At 39.1% G+C, this 17,634-nt stretch overlaps 1 protein-coding gene across 5 annotated transcripts in view; it reads left to right on the top strand.

Annotated features, from left to right (window-relative positions):
* plch1 (phospholipase C, eta 1) overlaps nucleotides 1-17,106 on the top strand; it is a 92,572-nt gene extending 75,466 nt beyond the window's left edge. For 2 of the 5 annotated variants that reach the window (XM_086035678.1, XM_086035679.1), the window contains 10 exons: nucleotides 1,796-1,893; nucleotides 1,985-2,164; nucleotides 2,569-2,676; nucleotides 3,566-3,690; nucleotides 4,641-4,725; nucleotides 5,976-6,122; nucleotides 6,320-6,399; nucleotides 6,543-6,602; nucleotides 8,043-8,400; nucleotides 11,267-17,106. In XM_086035678.1, coding sequence (XP_085891804.1) covers nucleotides 1,796-1,893; nucleotides 1,985-2,164; nucleotides 2,569-2,676; nucleotides 3,566-3,690; nucleotides 4,641-4,725; nucleotides 5,976-6,122; nucleotides 6,320-6,399; nucleotides 6,543-6,602; nucleotides 8,043-8,400; nucleotides 11,267-13,884 — 3,859 coding nt within the window. In that variant the 3' untranslated portion in view covers nucleotides 13,885-17,106. Of the gene's footprint in view, nucleotides 1-1,795; nucleotides 1,894-1,984; nucleotides 2,165-2,568; nucleotides 2,677-3,565; nucleotides 3,691-4,640; nucleotides 4,726-5,975; nucleotides 6,123-6,319; nucleotides 6,400-6,542; nucleotides 6,603-8,042; nucleotides 8,401-10,407; nucleotides 10,436-11,266 lie in introns of all 5 variants that reach the window. The other 3 variants (XM_086035682.1, XM_086035681.1, XM_086035680.1) reach the window with 3 other exon arrangements.
* The last annotated feature ends 528 nt before the right edge of the window (nucleotides 17,107-17,634 follow it).

The raw sequence follows: 17,634 nt of genomic DNA, 5'->3' as shown, positions 1-17,634 counted from the left end.
GCAAGGCACTTTTATTTATACAGCACACTTCATGCACAGGGCAACTCCAGGTGGTTTACACAAACAAGGACACAACACCTAAAAGCATTTAGCACAACAGCTAAGTAGGTTTCTGAAATTACTAAAAGACCTTACTGTGAAAATGATTTTCAAATGTTTAGAAGACCTTAATCAAAGGTTAGGGGGAAAAAAATCAACATTTTTAACCTGAATTTGAAAGCATTTACACGTGTGGCTGACTTGACTTGTGTTGGCAGCTTATTCCGCTTGTGTGCAGCATAAAAGCTAAATACAGCTTTACTATGTTTGCTTTGAACTCTTGGCTCTGCTAGTTGACCCGGGTCTGCAGATCTCAGAGCCCTACTGGGGGTTTAGTATATTCAATTGGCATTTCTTTAATGTATTCAGGACCCAAACTATTTGATGATATATAGATTACAGCTGACTGGGAGCCAGTGTAAAGCCTTTAGGATTGGAGTAATATGTTCTGATCTCTTTGTTCTGGTCAGAACCTGAGCTGCAGCGTTCTCAATGAGCTGCAGCTGTTTCATTCTCTTTTGAGGGAGTCCGGTCAGCAGACCATTTCATTAATCAAGTCTGTTGGAGATAAAAGCTTGGATATGTTTCTCCTGGTCTGCTTGCGCATGCAACCCTTCAGTCTGGAGATGTTGTTCAGCTGCTGAAAGGATTGATTGAGTTGATACGATTGGTGAAAGTCAGGTCCATGTCTATCCAAGAAAATAAACAAACCCAAATACAATAAGGCAAAAATAAAAGAAAATAATAATAAATGCAATACAAAGTAAGTAATAATCTACATGGAATGATTCAGAAAATTGAAATGCAGAAAAATCGGAAAGAAAATACAAAATCATACAATATATATATTTTTTAATTGTACAGATTAAATAAAAAGTAATACTAATGAAAAAAATAATAGTGGCCTATCACATATGTCATTCAATTTAAAATATCTTTTGGTGGGGAAAAATGTTTTAAAAAATGTGTTTTAAAAATGTGCACTAGTACTTGGTTGCATGTTTTTTAAATGAATAAAAAATATTTCTCAGGTTAAATAAAACAAATACATTAAACTAAAATATTTTAAAAATAAAATAAGACAAATTTGATGAAAGTATTATAAAAATATTCGGAAATCATACAAAAATATTAGATTAAAAATACACCAAAAATATTTCAAAATCAAAAACATTAGAAAAACACTCACAAATTTGACAAAATACAAAAATACTAGACAGAAAAGATAATATATTATATTATATTATTGCACAATATATCTCTAGAATAAAATGCAAAAATATTTGATTAACAATACAAAAGTATAGAAAAGTATTAGGAAGAGTAAAAAAAAGTATTCAAGGAACATTTTAAAATATGAACAGCAAATGAAAAAAGAAAAAATACAAACCCAATAAAGAAATACGAATATACAAGGCAAAAATATTAAATGAAAAAATACACTAGGGTTAGAAGCAAAAGAAACATTCAGTATTTGACGACATATCCAATTATGTTATGTGAAATAATACTAAAATGTATGGAACAGTACAGTTAGATAACAAATTAAAAAAAAACTAGAAATACAATGAAATCATTTCACTGTCTGTAACTGCCTTTCACCCTGTTTCCTTGCACCATAAACCATTTCATCGCTAATGACTACTATCTTAAATGAACTGTTTTAAACTAATACAATCTAAGTAATCATTCATTTTCCCAGTTAATCAACCAATACCCGTCCATGCTTTGACTCTGTTCTGTCGTTTTGCTGTAGGGGAGGAAGGAAGAGGAAGACAATGAAGCTGAGTCGGGATCTTTCAAACTTGGTGGTGTTCACCAACTCTGTTGCCTCGCAGGAGTGTCTCAATGAAGGTGCAAAAAAGCACCTGCTAGCTCAAATATAGTGCTGATTCAATTTGAAATCCCATTTTTTGAAACACGCCTCATCCGCGTTTGTCTTCAGGTACGCCGGGCGACGTCCTGTCATTCAGCGAGACCAGAGCCCAGTCGCTGGTCAATCACCGAGCCGAGCACTTCCTGGCTTTCAATCAGAGGCAGCTGTCGCGGATTTATCCCTCGGCGTACCGCATCGACTCGTCCAATTTCAATCCCCAGTTCTACTGGAACGTCGGCTGTCAGCTGGGTAAGATCGTCTTCCGCCTTTCTGCGCGTCTGCTGACAATGAAATCAATACACGCCATAACCCGGCCGTTACAGAAAATACATTTTTGAGCTATCTCTAATCGAGTTCATCCCAAAACTATTTTTTATGGGGTTCTTCCAGAGTGAATCTCATTCAAGACACAGCTTGTGCAGTCATGCAACAAGGAATGACTTAATTAGAAACAAGTGGTGGAGAGAAGAGTAACAGATGCATATAATCCTTCGTCACAATTATTACACTTTGGAGTACAAAAGCAAGTGAGCCCCTGCCTTGCTTTGACACACCCAATGAATGGCAAATATTTCATGGAAGACATTTCATGAGATCAAATATACTCAAAGTGATTACTTGTTACATACGTTATTTCCATGTTTGTCTTTCAGTGGCACTCAACTACCAGACGGAAGGCCGAATGATGCAGCTCAACAGGGCCAAGTTCATGATGAACGGAGGCAGCGGATACGTCCTCAAGCCCCCGCCTATGTGTAAAGGTATGGAAACGTTTGCAGCCTGTACAGTGCACTTGGATATTTCTATACCATATATAGCTTTTTATTCACTATTTATACTATGTATTTACAAATATTTTCCCTTTATTACTTTTAGATACTTTTATTACATTAAAATACAAATAAAAATATTTTGAGAAAGGATTGTTAGTTTTAGTAATTTTTCATCAAATTGTAAATGCCAATGGTTCCAAGAATATATATTATACATAAAATGTATTATTATTATTATTATTATATTGAATGTTTATTAGATGCTTTCATTATTTGCAATATTTATTTTACTTAATAATTATATATAATTTCATACTCTTATAAGTAACCAAGAATTCTGAGAAATGTGTGCTTTCCCACATACTGTGGGTGTCTTAATATATAATAGCTAACGTTTTTCCTCAGCCTCTTCAAATTGCGATGAACCAATCAGTCAATTCAACACAAACAACAGAGTTCCTTTTGATCAATAAACTTGTTATTGATTATTATGCCCATCCCAAATTTGCACTCACACATTGCTAATCAGCATTTACTTTCTACAACACTGCTTGTGTCAGTGGAATGGAATTGCTGCAACACTATTCAAAGGTCATTAAGGGGATTAAATGGGAAGTTTACAGTGGGAAATAGCAGTTAATGTTGCATTTAATCTTCACTTGACAACAAAGCAGAGGGGTAGTTAACCTTCGATGACTGGTTCATGATGTAGCATTTGCTGCCTTGTAGCTTTTCTACATCATCGTGGTGGATTTTTTGTTTGTGTTTGCACTTTCTGTATTTAAAACAAAGAGACAAAACTGAGCATCCACAGTATTTGAGTACTAGTGAGTGATGGCATTCACATCAAAGCTGTAATGTTTCACATCCCCTGCAGGCACCTTCAACCCATTTAGTGATGACCCACTTCCAGCGTGCCCCAAGAAGCAGCTCGTTCTTAAGGTCATTAGCGGACAGCATTTGCCCAAACCGCCTGATTCCATGCTGGGGGACCGCGGAGAGGTACTCCAATAAATTTCAAACATTAGACACACTCGAAGTCTTGGTATCTTTGTCTACAAGGGGAAAAAAAGTGTTTTTATATAATTTTCCCACCAGAAGTCAGTGACTATAATGTGAGCGTCCATAATTCGAGTGTGCGCTTGTGTGGGTGTGTGCGTCTAGCAAGCAAAGCCCTTCTTACAAAGAAGGCATATCATTCTGTCTTTATCAATAATTTAATTTAATTTACCATTCATCGGACCAACAACTCTCACATGCTCCTCCATTTTCACGTCTTCACTCTGCTCCTGAACTTGCCCTCCCACCTACAATAGGAGCCTATCATGTTATGCCAAATACAACGACAGCCAGCCAAAAAAACGACAGCCAATCAATGCACTTCAGAATGTGACACTGACCATTGTTCTACACCCATATATATATATATATATATATATATATATATATATATATATATATATATATATTAGTGCTGTCAAACGATTAAAACATTTAATCGCGATTAATCACATTTTTCATAGTTAACTCATAGTTAAGCGCACATTTTTATTTATTGCAAAAAAATCCCTTGATTTTTCTGTCCCATTATTTTCTTGAATTTTATTTAAGTTTTATTTCATATTTATTTATTAAAGATCAAAAGCCGTATATATATATATATATATATATATATATATATGTATGTATGTATGTATGTATGTGTATGTATGTATATGCATTTATATGTATGTATGTATATGTATTTATATGTATGTATGTATATGTATTTATATGTATACATGTATGTATATGTATATATGTATATAATATACTGTATATTAATCGTTTTGCGTTAGTGCTTCAAAGACTACAAAGAGACAAAAAAGGGACAAAAATCACAACTTAAAACTAATCAGTGATAATTAATTTCGGTGTAACATCACATGACATATTGTCTTTTTTTCCCCCAGATCATTGATCCATTCGTAGAAGTGGAGATTATCGGTCTGCCTATTGACTGCTGCAAGGAGCAAACACGAGTTGTTGATGACAATGGTAAGAGGGAATTTCCAGACAGACAAGACAGTAGAATGTCTCAGCAGTGCTTGTGGGATCAAAAAGTCAGATGAACTAATTAAATGCAGAACAGGGGGCCACCAATGGTGTCATCCCCTCATCTAGTCCGTCTTGATTAACCCTTTCATGCATAGTGGTCACTACAGTGGACAGCTATTTAAAAGTTACTTTCGCCTATATTAATCTAAAAAAATATGCATTAATTATGATTTAATGTTATTTTAAATATAAATATATATTTTAGATGAATTAATATAGGCAAAAGCAACTTTTAAATAGCTGTCTATTGTTGTGACCACTTTGCATGAAAGGGTTAAGACAGCTGCAAGGGTGCAGGAAAAGGTCTTTATGGTTTGAAAAGGTTAGCTAGTGCTGGGAGGTCAAGAGTCTCAACAAACTCACATGCACTTCACTGACCCATTCAAAAGCAATTATTTGGCATGTTGTGTTGACTGTGGGACATTATATGAAAAGCCAAATATTGACAAACACTAATTCAGTTAGAACTTAGAACCTAGCGATACTGTGGTAGATCCTTTGATCAGAACATTAAAAAAAAAAGAAGCCAAGTGCCTCCTTCAGGCTGTTTATTTTCACTACCTTTTAACTTACAGTAAAATGAAAAAACAAAGAAATTTTACAAAGCACACATAGACTTTGCCCCACAAAAGCTTTGCAAAAGTTACGGCTCCGCTGTTTTCTGGATTTGGTCACTTGACATTTGCAAGGCGAGCCCATGGGCACTTTGAGGTCAGTTTCAGTCGACAGCAGGTGGCAGCACAGGACAAATTGGCAGCACCCGGAGGTGAATAAAAATGGATAAATTATTATCATCCCACTTAATTCTTATTCCTCAAACACAGTATTGATTAGAATGCTGTGTTGAGACTAGACACAACGTTTTGCAAAGAACATTTTTGCATTTACTTCCACTTTAACCAAAACATGGCTGTTGTTTGACTGCATCTTAGAATAGGTCAATACAATACAATAGAAAATGTGTTTCACTGTCAACAGTTCATTTTGTCATTTCATTTGTACATTTAATACAAAATTGTTTCCCCAGCAATTCACAAAGTCATTTTGACATGACAAAATGGCATGTAATATACTGTATAAAGGGTGCTTTAAAAAAGTTTCGGAAGCAGATTGTATCTATTTACATCCCCGTCGACCACTTTTGTGCTTGAGCAACACTTTGTATTGACTTATCGTGGGCTTTTCCATAGGTTTCAACCCGGTTTGGGAGGAGACGCTGTCCTTCACGCTGCACATGGCCGAGGTGGCTCTGGTGCGCTTCCTGGTGTGGGATCACGACCCCATCGGGCGGGACTTCATCGGGCAACGGACGGTTGCCTTCAGCAGCCTCATGCCCGGTTCGTGTGCACATTTCCTCGTCGCCGCCGGGCTCATCGCGGCTACAATATAGAACACAATTAGACAGATCCGGCATGACATGCTGTCGCATTTGAACAAATGTTTCTTCTTATATCTTGTCAGTGTCAAGGCCATGGGCTGTATTTTTGTGTCAAGTTGGCTTTGACTGTAGCCACTTTTAAAAATCTCTCACCAGGTTACAGACACGTCTACCTAGAGGGCCTGACCGAGGCGTCCATCTTTGTGCATGTGTCAGTGCATGACGTCTACGGCAAAGTGAGTATCCCGCCCCCCTCGTCTGACTGCAGTGAACCGCTTGATGCCAGTGGGAAGATATATTTTGGAAGAGGGCCTGAGGAAATGCACTTTTCTCCAACCACTGCTTATCCGCTTCTCTGCCAATCCTTTTGTCTTTCTAGTGGAGTCCTCTAGTCCTGAATCCCAGCTTTACCATAATGCACTTTCTAGGATCCAGCAAGGTATCCGGATGCCTTTGTGAAAGCTCTGTGTGGTGCTGCATGAGCTGTAGGAAATTGCATGAATGCAAAAAAATTTAAAATTCAATCAAAAATACGCTTTGTGTTTGCGTGTGACACTAAACACCCATGTTATGCAAGCCTCTTTCACACACATATCGCATTTACTTCTCTTTTTACGGAGTTACTTTGCCTTTTTACTCGGGCTGAACAATTAATCAAATTCAAATCGACATCATAGTGTCAGAGAATGCAATTTTAAAATTGCAAAGGCTGCAACATCGAGAAAGAAAGCTTAATATCAGCACTGGTGGGAATCCCCCCGCCCCCCATCACCACCCCCCAAGTGCCAGACCAGATAATTGACTTTTGGGTATATTGCGAATTTGTCTGGACAATTTTTTCCACATTTCCCCCATAGGGGGGGAAGATTTTTTGGGGGTAGGTTTTTTTTTTTTTTTTTTTTAAATATATTGCTGGCGTCGGGCTAAAACCTCATAAGTTGAACAAACTTGCCATTTTTGGAGTCTCCTGAAAAGTGACTGTTTTGGAGGTACAAGGTTTTGGCCCAATGCCAACAATATGTATATTTTATTCATCTATATAGTGTCTAGATCAAGAGTCTGCAACCTTTTACACTTAAAGGGCCATTTCGACCCAGTTTCCACGGAAAACAAAACACTGGGAGCCGCAAAACACTTTTTGAGATGTAAAATGAAGATGTATGTGTATATAACAATTTTATTTATATCGCGCATAGTTAACAACTCTAATTGAAGTACATAAAATAAACCATCTTTGCTATTAATTCATGGTTCATTCGCCTTTATTTTAGCGTAAACCTAACTTATATAACATTCGCAGTATGAATTATAAATCTGATATTGTTTATTGTAATAGATGAATTTATTTTTTGTTTTTGTTAAAAAAAAAACATGGGACGAGGACCTTGAAAAATATTTGTATATCATATCACAATCGCAATATTGAGTGTCGCAGTATTTGAATTCGCAATTAGACTAGTTTTCAAAATCCTTCAGGCTTTCTTTTTTTAACCACTTCCACATCATAACACATTTAGAAAATTTTAGCGGCCGTCTTAAGAAGTGTCACCCCCGCATCCCGCCTCTGTCACGGCTCTGATTCTATCTCCCAAGGCGAAAAATGTCTTGGTCGCGCCAATCTGTGTCAGTATTGTTTATGCAGAACCATGAGAAATGTTGCCTTCTACAAGCAGTGTAAAAGGGGCTAAGGATGTTTTTTACCCTGTGCATTAATGTAAGCATGCTTGCATAACTCACACAATGGATTTTTACATGTTTTGCTGTGGTATCTAAAGAGACAAGGGCATTATACAGTAAAGGCAACATCTGGAAAGGCATGTGAAGACTGCATTTGAAACCATTTCCATACGCGTTGTGCTTACTGTGTTTATTTTTTCAGGGAAATCAGCTTCGAGGCATCCGCAGTTTGTTCAACCGCTCTTCCAAGTCCTCTGTGGATACGACCTCGGCAGGCCTTCGGAAGCGCTCCATCAGCGACCACCTCCTGCGCCGTACTGCCAGCGCCCCGGCGAAGGGCCGCAAGAAAACCAAGATGTCGCTGTCCGAGTCAGCGGCCTCCATGTCGGTGGTCGGGGAGGGCGTGTCTGGGAAGGAGCCAGGGCTGGAGAAGAGGCCCCAGGCCCGACCCCCTCTCACCCACAGACCCATCTCCATGCCTTTAGACAGGCTTCTACAGGGACAGCTAACTTTGTGCTCCGGAGACAAGGAGCATGACGTGGGTGCAAATGCGGTCATTGGTGGGTATCAAGTCCCTCTTTTAACACTCAAAAAAGTTTTATTTTATTTTATTTAGCCTTTTTTTTTTTTGCAAATGCAGTCATTGGTGGGTATCAAGTCCCTCTTTTAACACTCAAAAAGGTTTTATTTTATTTAGCCTTTTTTTTATTTATTTATTTTTTACATTTTAGATTAATCAGCAATCGATTTTATAATCATTCTGATTATCAAACTAAACAAACCATTGTAATTCAGGGTCAGGTTTAGTCCATAAAAAAAACATCTCATGTCAATGTATGCTAAGATAAATTTGTAACTTTATTAGAACTGACGATATTGGAAAAACATGCGATATGCCAAATGGATGTTGACTATATCGATATTATTGGGATATTTAACACGTACCTGAAGCAATGACATTTCTATTATCTAATGAAAGAATACATGTTTTTCATGTGGCAAAATAAGCAAGCTCAATGTCTTTTTAGCTAATATATTGTAATTCCCCTACAATGTTCAACTAATAAGTTCACATTCAAGTGTGCATCTGAATGGTCAAATTCAGATAAAAGCATTTAATTCCATAAGAAAATGATTGCATGTCTTTGCAATATGCATATTGCATAGGCAATTATTGCGATATCAACATTTTTTTCGATTTAGTGTGCAACACTAAACTTTATTCCATTGTAGTTTTATATAAGCTTATTATACAAGGGTTAACCTATTTTGTACAGTTGAATTAGTGTTTTGAAAGTTACATTTTTACTTAAAAGTTCAACTGTACCTCTAGAAGTACTGAAGTTTATATGATGACAACAGTTTTATTTATTATTCTTATTTACATGATTTGTTAAGAAAAAACATTTTGGAAATAGATGGTGACCAGCTCCTGGACTTTAGAGGTTCTACTGTACTCTAAACTGCATGATATTTCTTCAAGCGAAAGTCAACACAAAAATGTTCTTTACAATAATATGTTCTATGCAGGCCCACTAGTCGGAACATGTCGTTCTGATTAATATTGTGTGTGTGGAATATGAGTTTAGCAGTAAAATCCACCTGTTTTTATCCAACCAAGGGAGCGGCCATTTTTTTATTTGCTGTCGACTGAAAATGACATCACAGTTGCTCAGGGCTCAGATAACAACCAATCATGGCTTAGCTTCAGAAAACAGGTGAGGTGTGATTGATCGTTACCTGAGCCCTGAGCAACTGTGATGTCATTTGCAGTCGACGGCAAATAAAAAAAGTAAAAACGGGCGGATTTTGCTTCCACATATTCCACACATGCAATTGTAATCAGAATGCCTTGGTTAGACTAGTTAAGGCGCATACAACATATTAGTGAAAGAAAATGATTGGGTTGACTTCCACTTTAATGCAACATTTGGAAGTGTTCATCTAACCTACAGTGTCTCTAATCCAGCTCCTTTGCGTACTTGCTCTGCTTTAAACAACCTAAAGGGAAGTCAACCCCCAATTTTTATTGACAAGAAAATGTTCTATGCAGACCCATAGTCAAAACATGTTATTCTGATTAATATTGCGTTTGTGGAGTATGAATTAAGCAGCAAAATCCACCCGTTTTTAGCCATCTCAGGGGGCAGCCATTTTGTCACTTCTGTCGACTGAAAATGACACAATTACTCAGGGCTCAGGTAACAACCAATCATGGCCCAGCTTCAGAAAACAGGTGAGCCGTGATTGGTCGGTACCTGAGCCCTGAGCGACTGTGATGTTATTTTCATTCGACAGAAATGACTAAATGGCCGTCACCCCGGAGATGGCTAAAAACGGGTCGATTTTGCTGCTTAACTCATATTCTACAAACACAATGGTAATCAGAATGCCATGTTTAGAGTAATGAAGGCGCATAAAACATATTGCAAGTAATTTTTGGGGGTTGACTTCCCACTTAAAGAAATGTGCTGTAAAACATGTGAACTGACAGACTGCAGCCTGCTCTCCATGATGCCTTAACATGCCTTTTCTGTCCCATCTTCATTTGTTGTGCTTCTTGATAGTAGAGAAGTGACTAGGATGTTCCTGCAGGTAAATCAGAGTTACATGCCTCTTGTCTGAAGGTTGCATCGTTCGAACAACATGCCAGTATTGCGTCCTCCCAGTGTATTCTATTTTATCCCTTTTCCACTGCACGGTACCTACTCGGCGCAACACGGCTCGCACAACGAGGTACTTCCAGGTATTATATCTAGTACAGTATGTGGGCAGCTGGGATTCTGAGTCCCAAGCGCAACCTCAAGCCACTGCTGTTCACACATGCTAACATTGGCATCTGGGTTTAGTTTTGGACACTGTAGTGTTTTACTTCAAAGTCTCTCCTTGGCTAGATTAGATTATTTTATTTCTGCCCAAAGTCTTTGCTTGAATGTCTACCTACTGTGGTCAGCAGCCAGAGGAGGCTCTATCCTCCAGAGTTGTATAATAGTGCATCTCATTTTGACTGATGTGTCCGATGCGATGTGCTTTTTACAGTTTCCTGCTGTGCTGTTTTGAAGTGCAAAACAAAACCACCCCAAACTGAATAAGATACGCCAGGCCGAGATGGTGCTATGCAACGGAAAAGGGGTTTCTGAAAGTGATATGAGAACTATATCGCTGTACCATCTGATCCCATTTTATAAATCCCATCTGATCATCTCTTTTCCCGATATAATGTTTTCAAACATGGACTCCAAAGCCTCATTCTCCAGCTTCTCCCTCACAGTTGTACTTGGTGATCCATTTGTCTGTGGTTTACGTTGTATTGGCTGGACTGTTAATTGTCGTCCCATTTTATTGTTGGGTGGCTTGATGTCTTGCATTCCACAGACTTAATTTCCATCTTTCTAATTTTTAATATCCAACAATCTGTGTCCACAGGAACTTACTCCTTTGACAGAGCCAGGTCTTATTCTGTGGATCTTCTCATGAAGTCATCTGCTTCCATTCAAGAAAGCATCCAATCACCTTCTAAGTTGGGCAACAACTGGAAAAAAGATCTCAATAAACCACAGGATTCCTCTTATCTAGTTATTGGTGATGATAGCATTAGAAATGAGGATGACTATGTCAATTACCAAGCAGGTAACAATCAAGTCAACCAATCTAAGATCCCCGCAACACCTTCTACCAACAAACAGTGGATATCAGATAAACCAGAAACTTCCTCAACCAGCACGGCATTCACAGTTGCACCTTCTGTGTCCTCATCATCCTCTTCCTCTGCCCCTTCCTCCGTGACCCCCCTTTCCCCTGTCAACATGGACCGTGACCTGAAGAGTCCCAGCTCACTACATGACAGTACCATTTCGAGACTCATTGATGCTATGTCTTTAGGCAACGAGCAAGACACGCAAGGCTCTATATCAGCTCTGATTGGTCAATTTGAAAGTACTGCTGACCAAAACGAGTTCAATTCCTCTCGTGATCGTGCGCGTTCTCCTCCCAGGCAGCTTCAAGATATCAGGTCTACTCCAACAATGTCAGCCAACCAAAAAGATCCGCTTATTGCAGCTCCAAGAACAACACTTTCACCATGCACGATTCACCTGGCAGACTCAACCAGCCCTGCTCTCTTCTCCAGTCCAGAAACTGCTGAGCTTGAAGAGGTCTATACCATTCTAGATGAGGAGATGCTATCACCCCCTGTATCAGTGTACAACCAAATAAATCAGTCAGTCCATGTTCAGACAAGTACTCCGAACAGCATACCGTCAAGCAGTTTGGCTTCTTCTCCGGTAAAAGTGACTCAAGGTTTAGGGATCCTGCGCAGTAAGTGTTGGGATAATATTACCCCAAATGGTGGGAGGAATGCAGATCCAGAGGAGGCAGAGGAGAGTGTGTATGAGGAAGTATTTGATCCACCAGCACCAATAACAGAACAACAGAGGAGTTCTACTCAAAGATACATGCTTTCACCTGTGAACAAGTCTTTCCAGTTGTCCCATGAACACGTCAGAAATGATTTTGCAGAGGTGGAGGTGAATGTTGATGAGGATTCAACAGAGGCGAGGTTGACCTCACCAAGACATGCATGGGAGGCCCTCGGTAGTCCATCAAAACAGAGTGCTATTTACCAAAACGAGTCCACCCCAAAATACTCTCAACAAAGACATCCTCTGCCATATTGTGAACTTCAGCAGTGCCCAACGTTTTCAACACTGTGGCCCTCCCCGCACAGTAAACCTTTATATCAGCGACAGAATCAACAATCCAGCGTCCGATCTTCTCCAATGCATCAATTCATAGACTCTAAACTTTCCAAAGCAAGACCACTAAGTCACAACGGCTACCCGAGTCCTCAAAGCAATCCTTTTCATGACTTTATACAACAGAGAGGCTACAACAACAGCCTGATCGCAAATGGTTTTCATCAAGGAAAGCAAAGCAGCCAGATCCCCAACAGTTTTCACAAGGGAAAACAAGGATATAAAGTCATGGAGCAGGAAAGATGCTTGCAAAGTGGATTCTCTTCTTCAGAAAGTCTTTATGTTCACTCTGCGCTGTCAGCAAATAGCTGTAATGGGAGAGGACTTTGCTCACCACCTTCTGATTTTGATATGGTGTATAGTCACATAGACTCCGATGACATTACATCCTCGTCAAAGTCTACACCAACTTCAGTCTCACAACCAAGCTGTCAAAGTCAAATCCACGTGTCCACTTCAAAGCTTTCTTGGAAACAAAACTCAACTGTGCCTCAGGTACAGTCAGACATCAAAGCTCCAAAGATGTCAACTCTACGGTCTTTATCAACTGGTCCCCAGTCGATTACCGTAGATTCCAAAGTCAACACTCCTTGCAAGTCGAAGTCTCTGGGAGATCTGACGTCTGAAGACATATCATGTAACTTTCAGAGCAAATACCACATCATCAGTCGCAGTTTCATCACTCCACACATGAGGAAACAAAAGAGAATGGGAACCATGGGGGGAGGAACTTTCCAGTCCCAGTCTCGTGACCCACTAACAGAACAGTTGCGCAAACTGGTCAGTCTTGAGATTGAGGATAGTGAAAGAGAAATGTGTCAGTCTCCTCAATGCGATCAGGAAGTGCAATCCCCTCAGACATCGAGCACAGAACCATCTACTTCCCAGGATATTGACAACTCCCCACCACCACTCACACGTCGCTTATCCTCTCGTAGCCAAAGCCGGGTACGCCACATCAACAGCCGCGCCCGCGAAAGACAGCAGGAGGCCCTGAAACCACACTCAGGCGGCATGGTCCAAGGCACCACCGCTGTAGGCGGGGTCATTTTTAGGAATAAACCAGCCTCACAGAATTCACCTGTGAACAGACACTCTACTGGCTCTTACATTGCAGGTTATTTAGGCCAGCTGGAGGACAGGGGACTTCCTGAGGGCGCTTGTACATCGTCACGGTACGGAAATGGCGATCAACATGCAGCTCACTACTGTACCAATGACTCACTTCCTCCTCCTGACTCCTCTCACTTCTCTTCAGAGCCAGAGGTCTACTTCCTGCTTAGACTTTAGCTTTGACCTAAAACGAAAGGACTGAGTGTGACCCTACACTGGTTGATTAAGGAATTATAAACCTTTTTTAATCTCCAAAACGGAAGGTTTTCCCTGAAGCTGGACACAACACTGTACCATTTTACTAGTGTTTTGTTTACATTACAACTCACTCAATACGAATTAACCACCTGCGACTGAAAAAGACAATGCTAACCAGTGAAGTGCTCAACCTGGTCCTGGACCTGGACTGCACTATTGCTGTTGCACTCAAGTCCCATAGATGTCAGCTGCTTCGACGGTGCGAGAGCACAATTGCAGCCAACAAGGTTTAGAAATTGATCGTTTGACACGACTGTTTAGGATCTCTCAGTTGGTCATTGTTCTCCCATGTTTACTGTGTGTTGAAAGAAAATCAGCCCGTTACAGTATATTAGTGAGTCAATACAAATGTATCTCCGCTAAGCCATATGCTGGAAATGCCGACAGTCAGTCACGACGCAAAACACATTTTCTTGGTGACCTTCTAAAAGAATTCAATGAAACAGTTTATGACTAAAATTTTGGATGCATTTTTACTCTTTTACGAGATAAATTTGGCTCTTTAGTTATGATTAAATAATGTGAAAGAGCTTGAAGGGATTTTTTTTCCCGTTCCATTCCTAAAACAAACCTATATAAAGCTACTTTATGCGACTCATTTGAAACCCTTAGAATATCAACACTGTCACTTTTATCGACTCCAAGGTAAGCGATGTACTTTCATTATCAGTAAAATAATACTAACTCATACTGCAAACATGGGGGCTTTTTACCACAGATATGAATAGAAGACTAGATATGCCAACTTGTTGAAGCAGCCCTGCTATGCGACATGCCGAGAGCCGATTGCATAGGTGGGCAAGGATCAGACCAAAGGCAATGCATGTAGATTGAAAATTAATAACTTGCTCATTTCACAACCGATTTTCATGAGGTTTACTTTTATTGTCAACTTTAAAGGATGTGCTATTAATGCAGAGCATTAAAAAAGCCCCCAAAATATTCATACCTTCGAAGGATTATTCCAAGTTCCCTTGTGATTGTATGCCAGTGTGTGCAACCGTATGCGGCACAACGGACATCCAACCTTATTTTGTTTTCTGTGCAGTACACAAACATGGAACATTCTAATACTTTGCAGACACTAATATAGTGTCACTGTTGGCACGGAGCTCAAAGGGGCCTGTAATCTACAGTAGGCCTGTCTATCGTTCTGTCTATAATCGCTAGCAAGCTAAGCCAGCCATGCTAATAAGGCTAGCTACAGGCTACTTTCAACGTTTGTCTTTAAAATGAGCATAATGTTAAATAAGATAACTGGGCATCTTTTCGGAACAGAGTGACACATTAATCTTGTTGACCTGAATCTCAAAGTTCTGTCAGTTGTATTTGTTAGCTTGCATCACAAGGTATTCAATAATACATTTTATGATTAAGTTTCGGAATATATTTTTGCTTTTTAAAGCTATGGTGAAATAAAGTGTGAGAGGTTAATGGGAAAATTAGTTTTTAACCTTCAAACCCATATAAAGCTAAATGGCTGATCACATAGTTATTTAAATCCTTAAAAAAAAATCAAAGGCTCACTATTATCTGCTCTAACTTAAGCAATGTACTTTTATTATCCGTAAAATAGTGCTGTGAATGTGAGCAGGTCTAACCAGCTATGCTAATGGTGCTCGCTACAAGCTTCTAGTTGCAATGTTTGTTTTGGCCTGATCATAATAGTAAATGGAGAGCTTACCAGCTTTAAAATATTGTTCCTTAAAGCGGAAATCAACCCTAACATATTTTTTTCAAGAATATGTTCCCAGCAGGCCCACTAGTTGAAACACGGCATTCTTATTAATTTTGCGTTTGTGGAATATGAGTTACGCAGCAAAATGCACTTGTTTTTAGCCATTTCTGGGGGCGGCCATTTTGTCTTCTGTCGTCTGAAAATGACATCACGACTGCTCGCAACGACCAGTCATGGCTGACCTGTTTTCTGAATCTGAGCCGTGATTTGTCGTTGGGTTCTCATTTGTGGTTAACTTTTGTTCTGCAAGTTTTACATGTTAGCTTAGCTTTGTTTTTGCACAGTCTCCTTGCCGAACTTGCAAAGGCAGACTCTAGATCGTCTGCCTAGTCAATTGAATCTGGTCAAAAAATAAAATAGGGCAATATACTTAATATCCATACAATAATGGTACACTGTTGTTAGCTTGATAACCAAAATGCTAACAACAAATGCTACTACTACTTGATTTGTTTTGCATGATTTCCTTGTGTCACTTTGATATGGTGGACGTCACATTTAAAGGCAGAGGTCAATTTGCACAGTCTGCCTAGTTTAAGGTGAATTATGCCATACAAACAGCATTGTTACAGCATGAGATTCATGTAAGAAATGTTAACGGTTTTACTAGTTAAAAGTTGTTCTAGTCTGGCGATGTATTGTCAATATTCTGCTTAATGTCTAAATAAAACAGACGTGTTATCGTTGTCCCTGTGATGTCAAATTTAACTGCAACACCGAAGCAAAAAAGATTGGATTATGAAGCAGAATGTGTTTCTTTGTATAACCGCAATATGTCGTGTATAAACAAGTGGAGGGTCAGTACCATGAAAGTCTTGTTTCTTATTCACGTGGGTATTTTCATTTACATGTAAATGATTCCGCTGTTGTCTTGGATCCTTAGATGGTCTTTTGTTCTGACTGTACACTGACCGTATGTTTGTGCATGTTACCTACACGTGAACATGTCGAGCATGACTATGCAGCCGTTTCCACAAAAGATGTTGCAGCGCCGGCCACCTTTTGCACAGAATGAACAGTCCCACCGGGGAAGACTAAGGCTCACACGGGGCTACAGTCTCGCGTATCATCAACTTCTGTGCTTCTGGACTTGTTGCTGTCTATGGTCTGCAAACAAAAACAAAAATTGGAATTTAAAGGCTTTTATTTTTTTAATTGCTTTGATACAGAATACAAACTTGTCAATTCTGGTGATTATTATTTTGTACAACTCATATCGGAATGCAAATACTGTAAGTGTATAGTGATGAGGCCGAGGAAGAGAGCGTAGCAAAGTTGTAATTGTATTATTTTTATTGTTCGAGTGTTAAACCATCTCTTTCTTTGTATTGTTGCTCATCTGAAGACGGTGAGCATTTTCCTACCAATGCAATAAAAACAATGAGATATTTGGTTTCCACTAATCCTGTTTTGTCTTTCTGTTTACTTCAAAAATTGGTAATTTTGTTGAAAATTGTGTAAAACGATCCAATTACTTCTTTAAATTATATATATACATCACCCGAATATATATATATATTCGGGTGATATTCTGAGAAATTACACCAGAATAAAAATACACTAACAATAAAGATCTCTTAATTTATGTACAAAATACCAGTAAATTTGGGAGTATAAACCTCTCCTTCATTTTACCAAGCCTCACATTTATTGAACAATAAATGTGCAAAAAGTTGTAAACAGCCCCAATAAGGCCTATCATACACAATGAGATGTAATTGCTCCTGAAATGGCTGTAATGGAGCTGACAAATGGCACACACCTGTTTCCCTGTTCATGTAGTTCCCTAGTTAACCTGCCACGTTGTTATTATTAATGTTTGTGGAGCAGAAGGCCGACGCTCGCATAAACACGGCATCTGGCCTGTGGAATTACCTATTTCAGGCCACTTTGACAATCGTAAACACTCTGCCTCGCTTCCTACTCAGTGT

Source organism: Filicampus tigris, chromosome 7 (genome assembly GCF_054856515.1).
Source record: "Filicampus tigris isolate MCC_2025a chromosome 7, RoL_Ftig_1.0, whole genome shotgun sequence".
Lineage (NCBI taxonomy): Eukaryota > Metazoa > Chordata > Actinopteri > Syngnathiformes > Syngnathidae > Filicampus > Filicampus tigris.
The sequence above is the reverse complement of the archived record's forward strand: the minus strand, read 5'-3'. Positions and strand labels throughout refer to the sequence as shown.